This window comes from Cydia fagiglandana, chromosome 13 (genome assembly GCF_963556715.1).
Source record: "Cydia fagiglandana chromosome 13, ilCydFagi1.1, whole genome shotgun sequence".
Classification (NCBI taxonomy): Eukaryota; Metazoa; Arthropoda; class Insecta; order Lepidoptera; family Tortricidae; genus Cydia; species Cydia fagiglandana.
Genome location: NC_085944.1, coordinates 6,474,408 through 6,497,844, shown reverse-complemented (window position 1 = coordinate 6,497,844; position 23,437 = coordinate 6,474,408). Strand labels below are relative to the sequence as shown.

The 23,437-nt window shown below is 35.5% G+C and overlaps 1 protein-coding gene and 1 long non-coding RNA gene across 4 annotated transcripts; both read left to right on the top strand.

The window, feature by feature from the left end:
• Positions 1 to 330: 330 nt before the first annotated feature.
• LOC134670095 (transmembrane protein 120 homolog) lies at positions 331 to 23,425 on the top strand. 3 transcript variants are annotated; one of them, XM_063527782.1, is made up of 8 exons: positions 331 to 513; positions 1,072 to 1,190; positions 4,731 to 4,904; positions 8,128 to 8,220; positions 12,030 to 12,247; positions 12,761 to 12,984; positions 14,169 to 14,258; positions 23,209 to 23,425. In XM_063527782.1, exons 1-8 carry the CDS (start codon positions 451 to 453, stop codon positions 23,251 to 23,253), a joined length of 1,026 nt encoding a protein of 341 aa, XP_063383852.1. In that variant the 5' UTR covers positions 331 to 450; the 3' UTR covers positions 23,254 to 23,425. The 3 variants fall into 3 exon arrangements, with proteins under 3 accessions (XP_063383852.1, XP_063383851.1, XP_063383853.1); XM_063527781.1 differs by lacking the exon at positions 14,169 to 14,258 and adding an exon at positions 20,868 to 21,020 and having other exon boundaries at positions 332 to 513; XM_063527783.1 differs by lacking the exon at positions 14,169 to 14,258 and having other exon boundaries at positions 332 to 513.
• LOC134670122 (uncharacterized) lies at positions 14,267 to 20,826 on the top strand. The gene is made up of 2 exons (XR_010099018.1): positions 14,267 to 14,446; positions 14,745 to 20,826. It is a non-coding gene; the product is annotated as an uncharacterized LOC134670122 (long non-coding RNA).
• Positions 23,426 to 23,437: the final 12 nt, after the last annotated feature.

The window sequence follows — 23,437 nt, the reverse complement described above, 5'->3', positions numbered from 1 at the left end:
ATCTGCATCACTCTTGCATATTCGAGCGATTGAGAAGATATCAAAATTTCAATTTTCGCTGTTTCCTATAATAGACGTGAGATTTTCGGCTTGAGGGCATCGAAAATCGTTATCTGCCTCTCTATCGTTCTTATACATTCGAGAAAGGACATTCAAAAACAAATTTGAAATTTAAAGCCTTATAGCCAACATTTCGATAAATTTCAAAGAATAATTTAGAATCCGTAATGTTGGCTATACGGATTTTAGTTACCGATTCAAACGGATATATAGTGCACAACACTATTGGTATATCATAGACAATTCGAGTTATGTCACGAAACGTCAAAATGAATTAAACGTCATTTCTGTTCGATCAGCGGTTGGAATGGTACCTATAGAACGCTCGATCGGAATTTCTCGAATTGTATGTGAATAATCAATTACCTAGTCTCATTGAACAGTGCAATCATGGATGTAGAAGAGTGTCTGAAAGAATGGGAGGACCTAGGAACGGATTACAAGCGTTTAGAGGTATTTATATTCATGTTTAAAATATAAAAACATAAATGGTATAGCATACTCTCCGGATGTTTGACTTGCTTTTCAATTTTCAAAGCAATTACATTAAGTTGTGGGAGATTGTTGGCTTAAGTAGGTGTGTTACGTTCTTACCGTAACACTTTCAACTTTCAATCACTATTGATTTTAGATTCTGTTGTAATGCGTAATATCCTTGCTTTAAGTGGAAATTATCATAAAGATTGAATATTTGAAGGCTTTTTGACCTCTACATATTTTTGAAATTAAATTAGTTATACACTTTACACCATGCTTGCGAAATACCAAAGGAGTTAGGCTGCCTTGGATCTAAATTGTTAAAACATTGTTTCTCTGTAAACTTGAGTAAAATTTAGTTTATAATCTGCCTTGACCTTGGTATTAAAATTATGAGATTATCATTAAAAGAAATTATAATAAAAGATAAACTTAGCTTAAAAGATTATTTTAAAGATATAACATGGAATTCTTGTATTTATGGGTTTTGTATTTATAGCCTATCATAAAACAAATGTGTGTTTTTATTTTCAGTCCATCAACAAAGATTATGCAGCAAAATTAGAAGAAGTAGGTGAACTGCAGGCATCATGCTTGAAGGAACTGAGCCACCAGAGATATCGCATGTCGGTTATCACAGGAGCGCTCAAAAGGTCAGATCTATCATCACTAATGATAGTGATTTACAGTAATGAGTTTACATAGCTTACTAACAAGATGCTGTATATAGATATGACAGATATTAGAACATAGTATGACAAACATGTTGACAAAATCTATTGATTATTCAACATTAACAAAGTTAACATTATTGTGGTGGTTAAAACATCTCAAATTAAATTAGAATAGTAGTAATATCCAGAGATGACAATCTGCCATTCTAACTTGTCTCATTCTGAAGAATTCTGAGATTCCTTACATAATGGAAAAACTAACATACGGGTCATTCTAAGTTAAGAGGTAATCGCTTGTATGAAAAAGTGGCACAACATAAATGTTTAAAATTTCATCTAATTATACAATATTTATATTGAAACAACTCTTTTATGTATATTTGTAAGCTAATCAGTCATTTCTTTAATTTTATACCATTTTAGAAGACACCAGGGGAGAGACCGTACTTTTTCTATGTAATAAAGAGAGAAGGGTCTCTCCCCTGATCTCTTTAAAAACAAACAAAATCGAAATTTTGACCAGCCGTCTTACAAATTCGAGCAAATTAAAGTGTAATGATTCATTTAAACAAGAATTCATACCTCCACTGTACATTTTGGAAAATTATGCGCCAGGGGAAAGACGCCAGGGGAGTGACTTTTTCATGTCAAATCAGATATAATTGCGAAAGTATTTATTGTAAATAATTAAAATAAAGTATTTATATAATCTATGCATAAACTATAGTAAATATACAAATACAATTAAGTATTTATATCAATAATTTTGAAATAAAACTGACCAGGGGAGATACCACTTTCATAAAACAACATTGTCAAGTAAAGAGGTCAATGATCAAAATGACTGACAATCGGAACCAAAAGATGACTGTCGCAGGGTTAGTGGTCAGTATTGAATGAAATGCATTGCTATTGGGATTAAAATGGCAATAATTAAAATTATAAACCCAATATTTTTACATTTACATAGTGGCCAGGGTAGGAGACATAGAATTTGGGGGACAAAATTTAACATAAATATTTTTTATGAAAAAGAAAAGTTTAAAGGATTTTATTAATGAAATTACAATCAATATTTGTTTTAATTTATGAAGTATACCAAATTTAATGGATTTATGGGAATTACATCTGGATAAAATTACTGATTTATTGAAAAACCTGCAAAGGGACAGGCCAGGGGAGGGACATTTTGCATGTTTGAGGTGCAATTGTGACAAAACTGAATTAATTAATTAATTGAAATTGACTGTATATAGAGGAAATGCAATTTTTTAAGGGAAATTACCATAATTTATTTAAATTGTTTTAGAAAAGTATGGATATTTATCATGGACACCGTTAATACCTCTTAACTTAGACTGACCCATACCAGTTTTTGCTAAGATAAATTTGCACAATTTTGCAATCTGCAATTCAAAGTTTAAACGAGTATGTGACTCTTTCTTCTTGATTGTGCATAAAGATGTAAAAATATTACAGGATGAAAAAATAAAAGTTGAAAATTCATGTGAAAACAGGAAAAATCAAATCCAATAAAGATTGGTTTTTTCTCAATGGAACCCTTTGCTCTACTTGACATCCACTTAGAATTTTATTAGTAATTATTGTTCATATCATGCTGGTTGGTGATACATTAATTTCTTTTATCTAATTAAAATTCCATTCTAAATTAAGCTATTTTATATAGAATTGTTTCATTGTGTATCGTTATGAATGGGACATAGGGTAGCTTTTATCATGTAAATTATCATTCTACATGGACAAAGTGGTAGGCACAAGCTTTTTGATATAAATAAATCTTTAACTTGGTACAAGAGTTTATTTAAGTACACATTAGTTATCACATTTTGTGTTATCATTATCAGTAGTAACACTTTGTTAGTGGCCACTGGGATCCTCAATTTGTTTAATATTATCATGTAATCAGGTGAAAGATAAGTGCTATTTTTACGGTAAAATATTTGTTATCATATAGCGAGTAAAGTTATGACCAAAAATTTGATAAATATTAAATTGTGACTCATATTTCTTGGAACTACCTATACGGACAATATAGGCACAAATTATTTATTGATAAAAACAAAGAAACAAACAAACAAACATAATAAGACTACCTATACTAATTCTTATTATATTCAATTATGCTTACATTGTAAATACACGGTGTAACATGAGTAAACCGAATCATTTTAACAGCGTATTTCTGATCATATTTAGAGACAAAAATGTCCTATAAACTTTTTTAATAAACGCCTAGTTTCGGAGATATTATTAATATAAAAATAAACAAGTTTTTGTTGTTACATAAGGTAAAAGGCCTTTTTGATGGTAATGTTGCTGCTATGGGACGTAGTATAAGTATCCTTATTGATAGATGTCAAAAAGTGACAAGTAACACTTTGCAAAAACAAGGTTTTACGAAAAAAAATGTAAAAATCAATTTTAAGTAACAAGTTTACCAATAACATTTATTTTTTATGTACACATACATTCAAAAAATTGAAAAAAACAAAACAAAAAAAATTTTTTTTTGGCGATATTGACCTAAACTCATATTACATTTTTTCCTTCTTTTGACCTCAGAAATGCGTGGTTAAAATTATTCGGTTTCCTCATGTTACACCGTGTATAGCATAATTATAAAATAAATTTCTTATAGTTAGTTTGCTTTAGATAGCCTTAATCTCTCCACCGTAAAGTCCGGTATTAAAAACTAATCAGATATCAGTGATAATGTTGGCTTATTTATTGTGTTTAAAACAAATAATGCATGTCAAAACTCCTATATTTTTTATAACAGAAACCTAATCTAAAAACATCTGTAATGACTTTAAGCACAGATTATATAATAGCTAGTAATTACTTGATTATTAAATACGAAACATTTAATAATTGTTTTGCCCGTGCCTATTCTTGCACCCTGGCAAAAAGCTGTGATAACGCTAGGAACAATATAATAAAATAAAACGAGTAAGGATATTTACGCCAATATGAATACAACCAAGCAAGTTTCCAGTTTCACCCGTAAAATCGCCGCCAATAGGCTAGATGACAAATTTTTATTTATGGTATTAATCGATCAGGTTTGTTTTTACGATCAAATGTCTATATGAGACCCATTGCATTAAAAAGCAATACAAAAGTCAGAACTGATAGTCAAAGTCCGACAGTCGTACTTCACTCGCGAAACGCCCCACTAACAAAACAATAAGTACCTAAGTGAATGTGACGTCAAGGTCACTGAGAGTCCATCTTAAAGCATGGACAAAATAAGATAATTGTGTTGTTATACTTCATTTTTTTTATAAAATGTAGGAATCTAATGGTATTCTTATTTATTTCCTTTTTGGAAGTAAAAAAAAACGTCAAAATTGAAGGTCCTGTATTTTTGCATTATATCCATATATTATTTTAATATCCACAATAGTGTGATAAACTGCTCGTTTGGTATCTATTTTACTAAATTTGGTTATAAAATTCAACATGTGTCATCATCCTTATTAAATTCCCTATGTACAGGCTAGAAAAGAAAGGCGTTACAAAGGATGAGCGCGTGGCGACGCTGGAGAAGGAGGTGATGAAGAGGAAAGCCATGCTGCACGAGATAGAGGCCACGCTGCCCAAGCAGAACAGCCTGTACCTCAGGATCATACTCGGCAACGTCAATGTCTCTATTCTTAACAAAAATGACAAGTGAGTATATTTATATTTTATGTGATATACGTACTGGGTTTAATGGGTTTCAGCAGCGGTCAGAAGAGCTCTTTGACTAAATTTTTCACTTTCTTATTGATTGACTTACAAATACCATTACCATAATGGGCCTAACCAAAGTGTAAACACTCTAATTCAGCGGTCGGCAACCTTTTTGCAGCCAAGGGCCAAGTTACCGAAGTTGACGCGGGCTGCACTTTGTTAATATTTTTGACTTTATCAGATATTGTCGTTTGTCAATATGACATACAAAATGGCCAGGAGGCTCGCGGGCTGCAAGTGAGTTTCGCGGCCCGCGGGCCGCTGGTTGCCGGCCGCTGCTCTAATTGATAATAATAAAGAACTATAAAACACCACAAATGACTGCCAAATAAATATACATGAACTTGAATAAAATTACCCTTGGCACGACAGTTTAATAAATAAATAAGTAGGCAAGGCACCTTGACCGTTAAGTCATGAGACTTAATTTTATATGTATATATAATATTCTGTATTCAACAAGGAACTTATAGTTTATAACAATTTCCGCATGTCTCAAACCTTTTGTTAGAAAGCTGCAACTTGGCATGGGAAATATGTATTGATTATAAATTGGGCTGTCCATAAATTACGTCATCCATTTTTGATGATTTTGCCCCCCCCCCCCCCGGCTAAAATCATCCAAAAATCATGTTTCGAATGACCCCGTTTCCTCCTACGTCGTGCTAATGTCCAGACCCCCCCCCCCCCCATTTGAAATGACGTAATTTATGAATAGCCCCTATTGCGTAAAGTAGGTGGGGTACCTACATGTCAAAATTTTAAGGTTAAGCGTAAAGAGAACATCTTTGTCATTTCGCTACTATGGGGATGTTAGGGCGTATTGTGCCTAAAAATATACTGGATGTCTGAAAAATGTCCATACAGGCAAAAATAGGGGTTGACATACTTTTCAAAAGAAGAGCCAATAACCCATAGAAATATGACTAACTATTGTGAACTTTATTGTCAAGGGCGTAAGAGCGCACTGAGGTTTTTGTCCCTATGCTATCTTAAAGTATAACTTCTTTCCTTTTTAGGGTTCCGTACCCAAAGGGTAAAACGGGACCCTATTACTAAGACTTCGCTGTCCGTCCGTCCGTCCGTCGGTCCGTCCGTCCGTCCGTCCGTCCGTCCGTCTGTCTGTCACCAGGCTGTATCTCACGAACTGTGATAGACAGTTGAAATTTTCACAGATGATGTATTTCTGTTGCCGCTATAACAACAAATACTAAAAACAGAATAAAATAAAGATTTAAGTGGGGCTCCCATACAGCAAACGTGATTTATGACCAAAGTTAAGCAACGTCGGGCGTGGTCAGTACTTGGATGGGTGACCGTTTTCTTTTTATATATTTTTTCGTTTTTTTTTTTGCTTTATAGTACGGAACCCTTCGTGCGCGAGTCCGACTCGCACTTGCCCGGTTTTTTTTAATAATTTATGAGTAATAGGTACGTAGGCCATGAGCGAGAGACTTTGTTTTTGAAGTAATTCTTTGTTTTATATACCGCACGTGCACGTGTATAAAGATTACGAGTACGTAATAAAATAAAGTCCAAAGGGCCAGCTGTTTATAAAACCATGTAAACACAGACACTAACTTACTTAGGTATATAATTCTACATTTCACTTTACTTTATACACGGTGTAACATGAGGAAACCGAATTATTTCAACCACGCATTTCTGAGGCCAAAAGAAGTAAATATAATATAAGTTTAGGTAAATTTCGCCAACAAAAAAAAAATTTTTTTTGTTTTGTTTTTTCAATTTTTTGAATGTATTTGTAGATAAAAAATAAATGTTATTGGTAAACTTATCACTTAAAATTGATTTTTAAATTTTTTTTTCGTAGAGCCCACTTTTTGCAAAGTGTTACTTGTCACTTTTTGACATCTATCAATAAGGATATTTAGACTACGTCCCATAGCAGCAACATCACCATCAAAAAGGGTAAAAACACTATGTAACAATAAAAACTTGTTTTTTTTTAATTAATAATATCTCTGACTCTAGGCGAATTTCAAAAAAGTTTATAGGACATTTTTGTCTCTAAATATGATCAGGAATACGCTGTTAAAATTATTCGGTTTACTCATGTTACACCGTGTATATTCTCACTTTGCCCAAATATTCGTGTGGCATACGTATATTGATAAAAACCATAGAAAAATATTTGCGCGAATATGATTAAGTGTTTTTTTTAGCACAATAAGTGCCTATGGAAAGTCAACGAATTCGTTTGTAGTACAAACAAACTTTCTACATTATATACGAATATGTGTGAGGCAGGGAACGAAAAAAGTAATCGCTGGTGTGAGGGGACATATGTACAATGGCGTTCAAAAGTGCATGGAGATGTTTCAACCGTAATATTAAGGCATTAAGGTCGACATATTTCCATGCACTTTTGAACGCCACTGTACCTACATGTTTGATTTTGTGTTGAGGATGTAGAGTCTGGCTACTGAAATTTTACCTAAGTTATTGGCGGGAAATTCAAAAAATCTCGGGCTGGTCACACTTTGTGTAGTAGGAATTATAGGTTTGATACTAGACAATATTTTTGACAAGTAAGGTACCTAAGGAAATAAGTTAAATAAACGTTTACGTGCTCTCAAAGTCAGCTCACATAATTTCTACCACTATTTAAAGTACAGTCAATGACAAACACATATGTTTACGTTCCAATATTTAGATTTTATAGATATATTTCAGAACTTTTAGTTTATCCGTTTCTTTATACACTTGTCCTGTTTCTGAGATTCAGGCATTAATAAATTCACGTACTTAATCAAAGTAATAGGCAAATGTTAGAACTAGTATTTAAAGTATCAAAATATTTATAGAGCACCAACCTCTTAATTTGTTTACATTTGGTTAGGAGTTGTAAACATTGCAGTTTTTCGTTATACAACGCTACACGTCGAGTTCGCACATTGTCGTAATTATTTACGTGTTTAAATAATAGTTTGCGAACCTCATTCAGTATAGAAATTATTAATATTATTTAAAATAAACCCCTTAAATCCAGCAAACAATTTGAATGAATGACATAAATTGACAACTGACTTTTAGCTTTTTTTTAAATCATAGACAATTGGTGATACAACAACGAAATATCAGTCAACAATTTTTGGCTAGCCAGACTCTAATAACATGATATTGTTTTTACTTTCAGGTTCAAGTACAAAGACGAATATGAAAAATTTAAACTCATTCTCAGTGTCATCGCATTCGTGCTGGCAGTTTTAAATCTCTATATCGACTTCAGGTAAGCATTTTCCAAATATATTTTAATATACATACTTAAGTATGTTTTAACACCTTTTTTAATTTATATTATATTATATGTAAATGCACAGGCAGCTTAAAGCTGATACGTGCACATCAATGTCCACTTGTGTTTTGTAGTCTACGAAAATGTTCATCGAGTTTGTTTTTAAAAGAGTTTATCGAAGGTGCACTGATCACTGACTCGGGTAAACTGTTCCACACTTTCACTACGCGGTTAGACAGGAAGTGTCGTCTGGGGTTGCTACTACTCTGCGTCCGTGTCAGTTTCAGAGAGTGTCCTCTCAGTCTGTCATTTATGTTGCGAGTAAAAATATCGCTTAACCCGGGTACGTTGTAGTGTCCTGTGAGTATTTTATACGTTTCTATCAGGTCACCGCGTTGCCTTCGCTGTTCCAAGGTTGTCAGGCCCAATTCCTTTAGTCTATCTTCATATGGTTGGTTACGAAGAGACGGTACCAATTTTGTGGCTCTTCTTTGGACTTTTTCAATAAGAATTATATCTTTTTTAAAATATGGATTCCAAATTTGGAAGGCATATTCCAGTAAGGGTCTTACATATGTCTTATATAGCTTAATAAAGAGATTCTTGTCTATGTAACGAAAAGCTTTCCTGATCATGTATAAAACCGAATTTGCCTTTTTGGTAAACCCTAAAATATGTTCCTCCCATTTAAGATTGTTAGTTACAACTACACCAAGATCGCGCTGGGAAGCAACACTCTGTAAACTTTTGGAGCCAATATTATATGTGTGCTTAGGGTTATTTTTGCCAATATGAAGTACAGTGCACTTGTCTGCGTTGAGGGTTATAAGCCAATCTTTCGTCCATTGTAGAATGCGGTCTAAGTCCTGCTGTATGATGTTCTGACTGATAAGCGGGTTTCCCATAATCTTTGTGTCGTCAGCGAATAAATACATGCCCGAGTGTACAACTTGCCTAAGGTCCGTTAAGAATATTCCAAACAGCATTGGTCCGAGCACAGAACCCTGTGGAACTCCACTGTAGACGTCGTACGGATCTGAAAGGTGCTCTCCAACTCGCACACGAAACTTCCTCCCTGTCAAGAAGTCTTTTATCCAATTCAGCAAATTTCCGCGAATCCCAAAATGCTCTAACTTGAAAAGGAGTCTGTTTAACGGGACGCGGTCGAATGCTTTCTCGTAGTCCAGGTAGACAACATCCACTGGAAGCTTTTCATTCCAGCTACTGGTCCACCTATCAACACAACATAATAAATTTGTTACCGTTGATCTCTTTGGGGTGAAGCCGTGTTGTTCATCTATGATGACGTGCTCTCTTGCAATGAAACTTCTCATCGCGCCTGTGATAATTTTTTCCATTGCTTTACATGCTATACATGTAAGGCTTATGGGACGATAATTTCCCGCTGTCAGTTTGTCTCCTGTCTTATATATAGGCGTCACATTGGCATTCTTCCAATCAGGGGGCAATCGGTGCTCACGAAATGATAAAGTCATTATATGGGCTAGCGGAGGTGCAAGGCACTTTATACATTTCTTTAGCAGAACTGCAGGTATTCCATCAGGTCCCATTGATGAGCTTTCGTCGAAACTCAAAATCGCCTTATTGACTAAATCCGGTGTGAACTCAACATTCTCAATTGAGTTATTAACCCTGGCTACATTAACTTCAGGGATTGGTTCGTTTAACGGCTCGCGTACATACGAATTTTCAAATTGTTTGGCAAATATATTTGCTACTTCATGACAGTCATTTGTTATTTTCTGGGTAAGGTCATCTCTCAGCGAAGGTGGGACAGCCACTTTTGATGAAAGTTGCTTTCGGACATAACTGTACAGTGACTTAGGTCCTCGGTCTAGGACTCCTTTCTCATAAGTATGCCTGGCATGTCGCATAGCTGAGGTTATACCGTTATTAATTTTACGATATCGGCTATAGTTCTCATTAGTTTTATTGCGCATATACGCATCCAACAACACAGTTTTTTCTTTTATCATTTTTAATATTGCAGGACCGATCCATGGTTTTCTATTATTATTAGCATTTCTAGAAGCCCTTAGTGGCACATGCAAACTCACAGCTTTATTTACAATTTGCGTAAAGTCACGCCAGGCGGTAGTCGCATTCAGATGACTTATTTGATTATTATCTGCCAACATCGATTGCATCATTTGTTCATAATTGGCTGCCAAATAATCTCTTCTCGGCGGTTTGTTCACTTTCAATTTTCTGTCTTGTAGCTGGATTTGTATAGTAGCTAGTAACACTAAGTGATCACTCTTGCCAATGTTAGCGCGGTACTCAACCTTGGTACATAGGTCCTCCTCATTACACATAATTAAGTCAAGAAGGGATTCTTGATCATTTCTTTTCCTTGTTATTCCTGTTACAATCTGATATAAACTTGTATCTGAAAACATATCAATAAATTTCTCATGCAGCAAGTTATATCCCTCAAATTTTACTAACGGCCATTCTATATCAGGTAGATTAAAATCACCCATAATATATAAGGTCTTACTTCCATTAGCTGCTTCTTTAATTGTGTCGAATAATAACTTATCAGAGTCCTCATAATTATAATGCGGGGGTCGATATATTCCAGCTATCAATAATTCAAAAGTTCCATAAGTTACATTTATCCATAAAGCTTCAATTCCAGGGACATTATTTAAAGTGGGATGAGGTGTTGCATGAATTGGAATCTGAAGATGTGAGCAACTTATATAAATAGCGACACCCCCCCCCCACCCACTCCCGTCGGCTCTATCTCGCCTGTATAATACATATCCATTAATATTTACTAAACTATCAGTAATTTGCGGTTTGAGGTGCGTTTCGGTTATAATAATAAAAGTAGGTTTCAATTTGTCTATTTCCACAAGTAATAAATCTCGTTTTGCCATTAGGGAAGCCAAATTCGTGTAAAAGAAGGTAAGTTCGATAAAGAGGCTGATTACTTTTTTGCCATGGAATCAACCTTTATAATCCTAGGCGAATTATTGATATATTTAATTTTGCTATACATTTTGTTTTGCTATACAAAACATGAAAACACCATAAATTTCCGCTAGTGAATGTTTTTATTTTTTTCTTTTATTTGTATAGTTGTATCCATAGTTCAATAAAACAAGTGGGCATTGTTGTATGGTACTTATGGTAGTGACAAATTATTATACTACTTATCCCATCACGTGCAAGTCGAGATATTCCATCACGTGTAATCGCCATTAAAACTATTTGTTACTATAAATAATGCGCAAAAATAGCTGAACATGTACTCTACCTAACACTTTAAAAACACCTTTTAGAGTCACGGTCCAGATATTTCACTGCGACTGTACGTACTACGTACGATATATGTATGTATGTATGTAATTCTTACTTGAGTATACATATTCATTTCACTGTAGAATACATTATTTCAATGACATTTTGAGTATGAAAGGTGTATAAACATTTATATATGTACTCTGTAAAGTAACTAAATGTATTGTCTGGGTATGGTAAGTTTGTTACACTGAGTTTTAATTTGTAAAATAGTCACGGTTCCATACAATGAATTGTAAAAAAGAGCAAATATCCGCATTAGGTAATAGGTATAATGTCGAAGTGAACACTCCAATGACAAAATTATCACCTTAGTGCAAAAAATTGTCTTGGTGATGCTCTCACCTCCATTTTTATGACAGGCGAGTGATCATTGTGTCAATTATTAATAATAAATTTAAAGTAATTTAAATTTTAAGGTTGGTTTTCTAGTGTAGGTAGTCTCTGTTATATTTTCACAATATTTTTTGCAGGCCACTCCAACTGATCCTAATATTCCTGCTGGTCTGGTACTACTGCACGCTGACGATCCGCGAGAGCATCCTCAAAGTCAACGGCTCGAGGATCAAGGGCTGGTGGCGGCTGCACCACTTCATCTCCACGGTGGTGGCCGGGATCCTGCTCATCTGGCCGCAGAATGTACCCTGGAGCGAGTTCCGGCACACCTTCATGTGGTTCATCGCCTATATCAGTAAGTTTTCAAGAAATATCTAGAATCACCTGTAACGTGTTTTAATTGCATTGGTTTTATAGTGAATCTAATGTTAAATAACAGAGATATTGACTAACTTTGAAAACTTTATCGCGTATAATAAGCGTTAAATATTATTTCCGGCTTTTTAGAAGCGACATATCCTTCAAGTTCAAGTATAATGATGGTCACTCTTGTCTACGTGACAATGGCAATGACTATATCTTTCAGTCTTGCGGCGTTATTTTATCACGTGGTCAACCCCAACCATCATGCGCCTGCTGGTCCCGAGGAAGATTAGCTAAAGGGGCCCACAGATTACCAGTTTACCGGACGATATCAGCCTGTCCGTTAAACTCAAAATTTGCCAGGCTTACCAGGCCAAGAGACATCTTTCACCGAAATGGTAATCTGAGGACCCCTTAGTCTTAGTTTCCCATCTTTTTTTCGGTGAATTGCTGTTTTTCTTTTCAATTAAGTAAACTACATCATAAAATTCCATCTCTCTTGCAGGTGTAGTCCAATACATGCAGTTCCGGTACCAGAGCGGCGTGCTGTACCGGCTGAAGGCGCTGGGCGCGCGGCACAACATGGACATCACCATCGAGGGCTTCCACTCGTGGATGTGGCGCGGCCTGTCCTACCTGCTGCCCTTTCTGTTCGGCGGCTACGTGTTCCAGCTATACATCGCGTATACGCTGTATCAGCTGAGCTACCATCCTGAGGCCACTTGGCAGGTATGTTGGGTCGGGGTTTGAATTGTGGCAGTTAAAAGTGGCTATTACACTTATCTCTTTCTGTAATTTGCGTGAGAGCTTATAAGACTTATTTAATTACACAAACGGGTCTACCGCGATATAACTTCATTGTGAGACGTCAGTCTTTACGTGACCACAGCTGGTGCAACTCAGCTAAAACGTCGGAATTTAAGGTAAAAACAATGAAATTTCTTTTGTGTCGCTATACGGCGATTGTGGTGCCATACTCTAATGTCAAATAAACGCGTATGACAATTATGTTTTAGCTACGTGTAGGTAGGGAAGAGATGTGTGTGTATGCCTTTAATTGCCGTACGTTTCTTATTTAAAATTTAATACAATGGTCTACAGTTCACCATTGTATACTTAGGGCATACGGAAACTTCCTGGACTGGCAACTTAGAAAAAATGAGTCTTCTCATATATCAGAATCCAGAAATTTTCAGTATGGCCCACGTACAAATATGTACATATAAACCCTATTATAAAGACATTTCAAGCATTTTTCAGTTAAAGAGTGTTGGAGCTAGGACAATTAGCCGCGCATTTACTCTATTCACTTTAGTACCTAACCTCGTGCCGCCCAATGTACATTAGGATGTACACTCAGTTTCGATAGAATGTCAACCTTAATCCAAAACGAAGTAAGTAGCATTACATTTGTTTCGTAAAATTTTCGAACAAATAAAATTCAACCCAATTGAAAATACAACAAGATTCTAACTTCCTTGGCTATAATTTTGTATGATGGGCGGCACGAGGCTAATGGTAATGAGAATATCATGGCGCGGCTGTTTATGCTAGCTCTAAATTTTCTTCCTTTCATCTATTATGTCAATTATAATTACTCCCATATTCACCATGAATACAGATTATTGGCCTCAATAAATAGACATAAAACTTTCAGCGCCTGTTCGTAAATTAAGTGGCTTATAACACTTTCAGTTACAATTTTAGTACAGCCCAAAACTACTACGGGGCCGATTCTGGGCGGTTAAAGTCCCAACCAGATAGCATCCTTAACTTTCGGAAATAAAGCGATGAGTTTTGACTCAATATGACCCAGTCAAACCTTTATTGAGGTTAAACAATCTAATCACTTCATGTGGGTTACACCCTATCACCCTAAATATAAAGCATGTTTCCGACCGAACCGGCAACAGGTCCCAGCGTTAAGTATGTCGTTCCTGCTGACGGGCATCGGCAACGCGGCCACCATGCTGCGGGTCATCCCGCAGAAGTTCAACGAGCAGGTAGACGCTGACCAGTGAAGCTTCCAGCACGTATGTTAGATAGCGTCACTCTGTAAAGCGGTCTTCACTTTGGATGCGGATATACAAACAGCAACATTATTATTATACATCAGTGGACCTTATTACCAAAGGCATAAGGTCCACCGATGTACAGTTAACAGTGTGGGCGATGGTACGTGCAAATAAGTGTAATTCTATGGAACATGCTAACTATGTAAACAAGTCACTAGTAAATTGACATTCAGAGACAATGTTAATGAATGAATGAAAACATTTATTTTCAGGCAACTATTGGCCCATAGATAATATGGCGAATAATATGGTTAATATGGCGGTTTGTTTACATGCAAGGATTGGCTACGTCAGTCACCTGAGAGCGCACCAGCGACGCTCTCAGCTGTAGCATAGCAGTCGCTGTAGCCGAAAACGGCTAGGAGGAGAGATTGTTTACATAGTTAGCAAGTTTTATAGAATGACACTTTATAGCTGTGTCGCAATTGAGCGGCGTAATCCGCATCATTGTGATGACCGCGTACGCGTAAGACCCGATACCGATTAACTATCGTAGAGGTACGGACTTAGATATTCAGTGGAGCAATTTTAACACTGTAGTTGAGTCAAACACTTTCTCACGAATACGTACTTACAGTCCGTTTTTTTTTAGCATCAGAAAGAACTTCGCAGAAGTAAGCTTGTGGTTCCAAATCCGGCATTTTTAGCGGTAATAATTTGAAGTAAATTATATGTATTGACATTAGATAATTCAATAATTATTAACAATTAAATAGCCTGATAAAAACTGCACGCTTGCTTCTGTGGAGTTCTTTCTAATTCTAAAAAAAAACGAACTATAGTGTGCTCTCTGTCACACAAAATTAGTCTTTTTTTACTTGCTTCGCGTGCAGCTAGTTTTTAACTCAACTATACCTACACTCGTAGCAAAAATTTAATGGGTGAATCAACGCTCTTAAAAACCTGATTTTAAGATACATTTTAACTAGGAAAATATGCAGTTATATGCCATTTCCATAATGGTCCATATACGAAGCATGTTAGTAGTACAATATTTTTCCTAGCAAACTTTCCTACTATTGTTCTCTGGCGGACGAGACAAAATAATGACAAGAAATAGTTGATCCACCCAAAACTAGTATCTAATAAATATATAGTACCTAAACTGACGTCACTCTAAAATTATGCATATGCATTATATAGACAAACATATAGAAGTAAAATAAAAAATTAAAAATTTAAGACTATACATGGTCATCGGTTGCAATGACCGTCAGTTTACTTAGCCTACATTGTGGTAACAGGATTATGAACACTTCTGCTGTACAGATGTAGTGTATAATTGTTTTTCTTCGTATTTTCTCGGAAACGTTCGTATATGTCATGCTACTTCAATCAACCTCGCTACTGTTTGTACCGAGACAGACTGCAATAGCAAGACACGCCCGTTCGTACGTTTCCGTGAAAATACGGAGGAAATGAATTATGCACTACATCTGTATACGTCTACGACAGTTCTTTTAATGATACTACAGCAACGCCATTCCATAAATGAAAATTTCTATATACTTTTCGTTTTCTACTTATTATTCTAAATAAATTTGCCAATTGCGAGTAGCATCGTGAGCTAAAATAATCGTTATATATAAAATACTAATAATTTGGAGACTTGTTTTGAGAATGGCGGTGCTAAAATGTCATCAATGGAACGGATATTAAACGTATTGAGTGGCAAGGTGACTAGACAATTTAGAATAGTCGTGCGGACCAACCAACCCCTATGTAGTGAATGTTAAACTAATGTACAACGCTACACAAATATAAATTTATTTTTCATGTTCTTTAAAATGACTATGTTAAGGATAGTTTTTCCTTGACTACGTCACTTTGACTGATATAAATTTCTTATTAAAAATCTTACATTTGTATAACGTTGTGGGTTTTAAGGAAGTAGTTTCTTCAAAACTTACACAATTAAAATAAGGACTTTTTATCACCAATACTTATAGAATAAGTAGATAATGCTTAAATGAATGTATAACTGTATTTTATATTTTGTGATTTTACTCGTAGTTTATACAAGTACTGCCACAATAAAGGCCTGTGCAGACCGACTGCGTGTGCGTGACGTGCACGTGCGCGTGCAGCGTTGTAGTATACAGATCCTTATGAGACACGACACACCGCTTGCGTGACGTGTGCGGCTCCAACATTTTTGCGCACGTGCACGTCACGCACACACAAGCCGCTGTGCATAGGCATTAAGGTGGGCCACCCTCCCTAATATCAGTCACCTGTTTCATAGTTATGGTACCTGATGTTTGAGAGAGGGTGGGCCGACTTTAGGTAATTACCCATTTACCCTAGTTACTTTTTGCTGATCGTAATTATTATTTAGTAAATGTTTGGCGACACTTGGAGGGACTTGATGTATAACCTTTTGATCACTAAGTCAGAATATTCTGACGTAAAATAGGTGAAATTTCACCTATATAGGTGAAATTTATTTAGGACCGTGTATGAAAAGAATGCAAAACGGTGGTCATTGTACTACACTCGTAACGTGCTTTATCTAACGGTTCAGTTAGTTTTACCCTAGTTACTTTTTGCTGATGGTAATTATTATTTAGTAAATGTTTGGCGACACTTGGAGGGACTTGATGTATAACCTTTTGATCACTAAGTCAGAATATTCTGACGTAAAATAGGTGAAATTTCACCTATATAGGTGAAATTTATTTAGGACCGTGTATGAAAAGAATGCAAAACGGTGGTCATTGTACTACACTCGTAACGTGCTTTATCTAACGGTTCAGTTAGTATAAGTATAACATTTTAACATGTTGTTGTTAAGTATAACAACTAAAAAATCTACTGAAACCACTGAGTTGACAGATAGAGATACGGTCGCTTAAGAGGGGGTCAACGCAAAATTGGTATTTAGATTGATTTTTTACGTAAGTATACCTTTTACCAAAGGCCAAATGCCGTGAAAAAAATCACAGTGAAATCAGACATTATTTGCAAGGGCAGATTCCAACCAAAATCTGAAAAGATTGAAGTTATCATGATAGAAAAAAATCACGAAAACATGTCTAATTTTCATTTATTTTCAGTTGTTTATCGTTACCCCATAGCCGTAATAGTTATTTGTTTTACAAGGGGGCAAAGTTGTTGTTTAACCGCTCGTGCTAATATTGATACCCGAGGAAGCGAAAGATTCCAAAATTAAATCGAAAAATGGAATCTTGAGCGTTGCGAGGGTTTCAAAGCACGAGGGTTAAACAAAATTTGCCCCCGAGTGAAACACAAAATTTTTCACCACACCAACCCGAAGCAAATATTAAATGTAAAATATCAAACAAAATCTAACCAAATCAAATCCAAATGAATGTTATTAAATATTTATCATCCAAAATCATCATTTAAAAGTCAATTCTACCAGCAAACATAAGAAAACAACTCAAAATTTGCGTTTTATTACTTTGCCTCACATGTGAATAAAATGCAACTTTGCTATCAGTTTTTGAAGAGCAAAGTAAGCCTTTCCGAGCTGGTGTGGGGAAAAAATATTTGCTATTATGTTCCATGACTCCATGACAGCGATTTCGATTTCTACGTGTTTTCAAATCACACCTTGTCTTAGTGACTCTACCTTTGCCCTTTCAACTCTGTGGTAGAAACCGATGATATATAGATTGTAATGTTATGTTGTTTTGCATCTAACAACCGTGCGGTACGTATTGAGTTGAGTGGTGGATGTCTCTAAATGTTAGCATGCGAGGCCTAAATTATAAAAATAGTTGGATTCAATTTTTAAATACATTTTTAATAAGAATCCTGTCTAGTCCCGAATTTATTATCGTCATGCCTATGACGTATTTTTGTATATATTTGGAAATCATCAAAATAATTATTTTGATTAATAAGTGATGATAATGTAGTATTTTAGTTGTTGAACCTCATAGCATACTGTAATGCATCGCATTTATTTTTAGACTACCAAATTGTGACCTACTTATATTCAGCGTGGGTGTAAAATAAAGGAGAGTATTGTTTGTACAAAGCTAAATGAAATAATTTTATTAAATAATATCTGTTTTTACGTGTAAACAACGGTAATTTATTAACAAGATTTTAGCGCACATCAAATCCCTGCATTTCGATCATACAAAAATATAATTTTTGGTTGTGAAAATGTCCGTCACAAACCTGAGGGTTTAGGTACGAATACCCACTATTAACTAATAGATCTGATTTGTAACATCGAATATATTCGTGCCAAAAAAAGATTAGATAGATGGAATGATGTAGAAGTATTTATGTATTTGTAGAATGTCTGTGTCATGTAATTTGCATGAATGGTTTATTTATTTGTTGCATGTGGTAGATGATATTTTAAATTAACAGCACTGTGGGCAGCACAGCATTTCATGGCTCCTCTACACGATGGGCCAACGCCGGCCACTCGAGCACTCGGCACATCGAGGGAGCAAGTGATATTGTTATCTCATTCTACCACATGGCTAGGGTAAGGGTAAGGGACGCCTTGGAGTGGTCGGCGTTGGCCCATCGTCTAGAGGATCCATCAAGGAGTACATATGGTCTTCTTGTCATTTTATTATAATAGTTTTATTGTCATTTGAAGCAATTTGTATTTTGGACCTAATTTCTGTATTAAAACAATAATAAAAATATACATATTTAGAGGTTAAATTTTTACCCTCCTAATATTCTAAACAAAATTATATTTGAGAAATCATGAAAACTGATATCAGCATAAGGATCCATACCTATATTAGAGTCACGTGCACAGTATTAGCAGGGGTGCGAATCTCCTGAGATCGGCCAAACTCGGCTCCGCTCGGCTCAGCATTGCTCCGAGCAATTATTAGGGTTGGCACCACTTGACTTCCTTTGGCGTGCACGACCACAGATAAGATAATCACTTGAATTTTGACAACCCTAAATAGCCGAAGGGGATAGTGCCATATATTAGGAAGGGATAGCATGATTCGACCCTGAACCGCTGTCAAACTTCGGTTTTGTAGGAAGTTTCCTTTCTGTACGGTAGTACTATTATTTATTCTGTGGTATTAGTAAATTATTCGTTCGTTGGGTTTAACCCTTGGGACGCCTAGTGCCATATCCGTACCAGTCCTGTCAACTGCCGGAGGGTCTTCAATTTTTGTACCCGTCAACTGCCTAGTCCCAGATCTGTACAAAGTGTCTCAACTGCCTTGTGCCTTATCAGTCACCAAATTTATTGTATTATATTTTTACAATTTTGAGATCTAAACACTTACAAATAGAGTTTTATATCATTTGCACAATATCACTTTTTTTTGATCGCGGCAGTTGACGGGTACAAAAATTGATGACCCTCCGGCAGTTGAGGGGGATGGGACGGATCCGGCACTAGGCATCTGACGGGTACAAGTACGTTTTCTCAAAAATGGACGGCATAGTCGACTTTGCCGTCTAAAAAATAGGTCGCGAAGCGCGTAGTTTATGGTCAGTCAAAAATTAAAAAGTTAAAAACATTGCAGTCTCGATTTTGGGACTGCAATGTTGCATACAAATTCCATTATTTGTCGAGTTCCAAACTTATTAAAAGTTGAAATGACCATATCAAATGAAGGCACAGGCCCATTAAACAGCCAAACCGATGATTAGTACTGTGACTATTTAGCTGTCTCAGATAGGTTGGCGTATTTTCGGCAGAAAAATACACTTCTATTTTTTTTATTAAAAAAATAAAAAGGCGGCAAGGGCTTTTTTCTGTGAAAATATATACGTAAGAACGTTGGTTTTGTAAAATATTTCTATGATATTTATATTTCTTGCACCATTTTTGAGAAAAGCACTATATATGACTCGGCTGGAAGGCTACTTGCTGGCTTCGGATTCAATTAAACGGACTCCCAAGGTCGGCCGTTTAAAACGAATCCTCAGCCTGCAAGTAGCTACTTCCGAGCCTCGACAATAATGTACTATTGTCGGTTCGGCGTTCCAGGGGTTAAAACTCAAAGAGCTACAAGCGTTCAGGCATAGTAATAAACTTCTCAATTAAGTATCTACTTTGCGATAATTGTTAATTAATCGGGATGTATATGGTAAAGTTAGTTATTTTCCACAAGTTTTACGTTACGACTTTTACTGTCATCGCCGGGATAGGTCGATCACTAAATATATGAAATTAGTGTAAGTTAATGTATTATTATTATTTAAGTTAATTTATTTAATCTAGTGTACTTACTTTGTTAATCTCAACTTTATTTTTTGTTTTATTTGCCTACATACCACTTGCTGTATCGCGATTTATATTTAACTTGTATAAAATTGGTATTAATTAATAGGTAGGTATGTACATTTAACTTGATCGACCGATAACAAATTATCTATCAAAGAATATGAGCAGATTGTTACAAAACAACGAGTACCTAACACAAATGTTCTAATTTTATGTAAACATTATCATTATTTAATAATATTTTGATTCCTTCATTTGTATTTATCTTTTCGATGTTATGTAATAAATTTGTTTTCAGTTGTATGCTTGTATTATGATTTATTTATGTTTGCGACGTTCGGCAGGTGCCTTACCTAGCGGCCATGTTTCTAGTGTTGCACTCTGGCAACATGTACACAATTCTGAGTACTATGCAGAAGAAAACTCAGAGCGGCTTGGAACTGCGGTACAGACTTCGCGCGATCGCGTACCGCCTGTCCAATGAGCTTACCATATTGGTATGTCATACGCCATACAATTACCTACACTTGATCATATCATAAAAATTCTTCCATATCTTTACAATAGCGGCTTTCTGCCTGTGTGGCTGAATAGAGTTGGAATAGCCTATCATCAGACATGGAAAAATCATGGTAAAAACCGGGCAAGTGCGAGTCGGACTCGCGCACGAAGGGTTCCGTACCATAATGCAAAAAAAAAAACGGTCACCCATCCAAGTACTGACCCCTCCCGACGTTGCTTAACTTTGGTCAAAAATCACGTTTGTTGTAGGGGAGCCCCATTTAAATCTTTATTTTATTCTGTTTTTAGTATTTGTTGTTATAGCGGCAACAGAAATACATCATCTGTGAAAATTTCAACTGTCTAGCTATCACGGTTCGTGAGATACAGCCTGGTGACAGACGGACGGACGGACGGACAGCGAAGTCTTAGTAATAGGGTCCCGTTTTACCCTTTGGGTACGGAACCCTAAAAAGAAATAGAAAGCTTATGGCTTCTCAAAGATCAAACATAATTTACTATCAAGCAAGCTATATAACAAATGACAGTACTTAATACTTCAACGATAAAAATTATGTTAGGTGGAAAATAGAAATCAAAACACTACAAATCCGCCTTATAAATACGCTGGAACGAGGCTCTTCGAGATATAACAGAACAGCTTTTAAAATGATAGGCCGCAAAATATGATGTGACTGTTGCAAGCGCCGAAGTATCTTGGTGTCTAAGAAAAACAAAAATTAATTGAACTAAAATTTCGTGCCATGATTTTGTCAATGGAAGATGATATTTTATCACAACTCAAGTCTGAGAGCACTCTGTTACATACACACCAGTCCTATACAGAACTGGGTTATGCATTCATTGGGAACGTCTTTCAGGTGGATTGTCTCTTGTTTGTGACTGTCGAAGCAAAATAATCAGTGGCTACGTTAAAACGGGTTGCTTTGGTGTTGTCTAATTACTTATTCTAATATCTAATGGAATTTTAAATCAGGTGAGCTTTTATAACGTCGGTTGTATTAAAAGAAAATATTTCGAAATCCGAAATAAATGTCTGGTTTTTGTTCCGCATTTTCAAATGGGATATGTATATCAAAATTTAAAGACTTTATGGTATTTGGACTAATTGATAGGTAAGTAAATAATTATCTAAAAAATCTCGGTTTTAGATTTCAGACGCATATGGTTTGTAGTAGGTGTTGGCATGTATTTTTTTGTTTAATGTTATGAGTTCATTTATTTTAAAAATACACAATACTTTGGAATGCACATAAGTTACCTACGAAGTGGAGTTTGAACTTTGTAAACCCAAAAAAATATAGCAAGTACTCCTCGCATTGAGTAAAATGAATGCAGTACCTATAGTTCGTTTTTTTTAGCATTAGAAAGGACTCCACAGAAGCAAGCGTGCAGTTTTTATCAGGCTCGTTATTTGTTAATAATTATTGAATTATCTAATGTAGCATGGTCAATACATATAATTTACTTCAAATTATTACTGCTAGAAGTGCCGGATGTGGAAGCACAAGCTTACTTCTGCGAAGTTCTTTCTAATGCTAAAAATAAAACGGACTATAATAGTAATTAACAACTCAATACAACATAGACAGTTACCGTCAACCGGGGTGAATAGGGACAAAAAATAAAATGTAATTTACCTGACAATCAATTTCCTTAACCCTTTTCCAGCCCGCATTAATCTACAAGGTTATTTAAAAAATCCAAACATAGTCCTATTTATCCAACTTTGTGGTTTCATTTGAAGACAAGTCACTTTTCCTGAATGTGCAATCTAATTTAAACCTTAAATAGGAATGCTAAGGTTGATAAATCGTACTATGCCTGTAAAAGGGTTAAGAAATACCCACACAAATTGTTTCGATTGAAAATAATGGTTGCGTTTTATTTTAGCTATTAAGAAATTTCAGGCAATTCACATTTTACGTTTTGTCTCTATTCACCCCACACCACCCCTACAAATGTTTTGTTCCTAGGTTTGAGTGATTACATTATTTTAAACCTATTGGGGTAAGCATGCTCCATTTTATATAAAGAAGTAGATTACATACATAGGTAAACAGTGCTTGGGATTGGCAAATGTTCTGCAGTGTTTTGTTTGTGTCCCTAACTACCGTCGGCGACTATATCATCATAACAATCATTTGTTTTCGTTAATTACAGGAACAAAAGTGGCGACCGAATAAAACGGAACAAAAGACAGATTGAGAACTTAACTGAGATTATTTACAGGAGCCATACTAAGTATATCTTTTATATTAGGAGCAATGATAACAATTTATATTTTCATATTATCATGGTGATTGATATTATATAAAGATGCTGTTATAAATATATATAATAATATCTTTATGATGTAAATACAATTATATTCAATATTTTGTGTGATTTT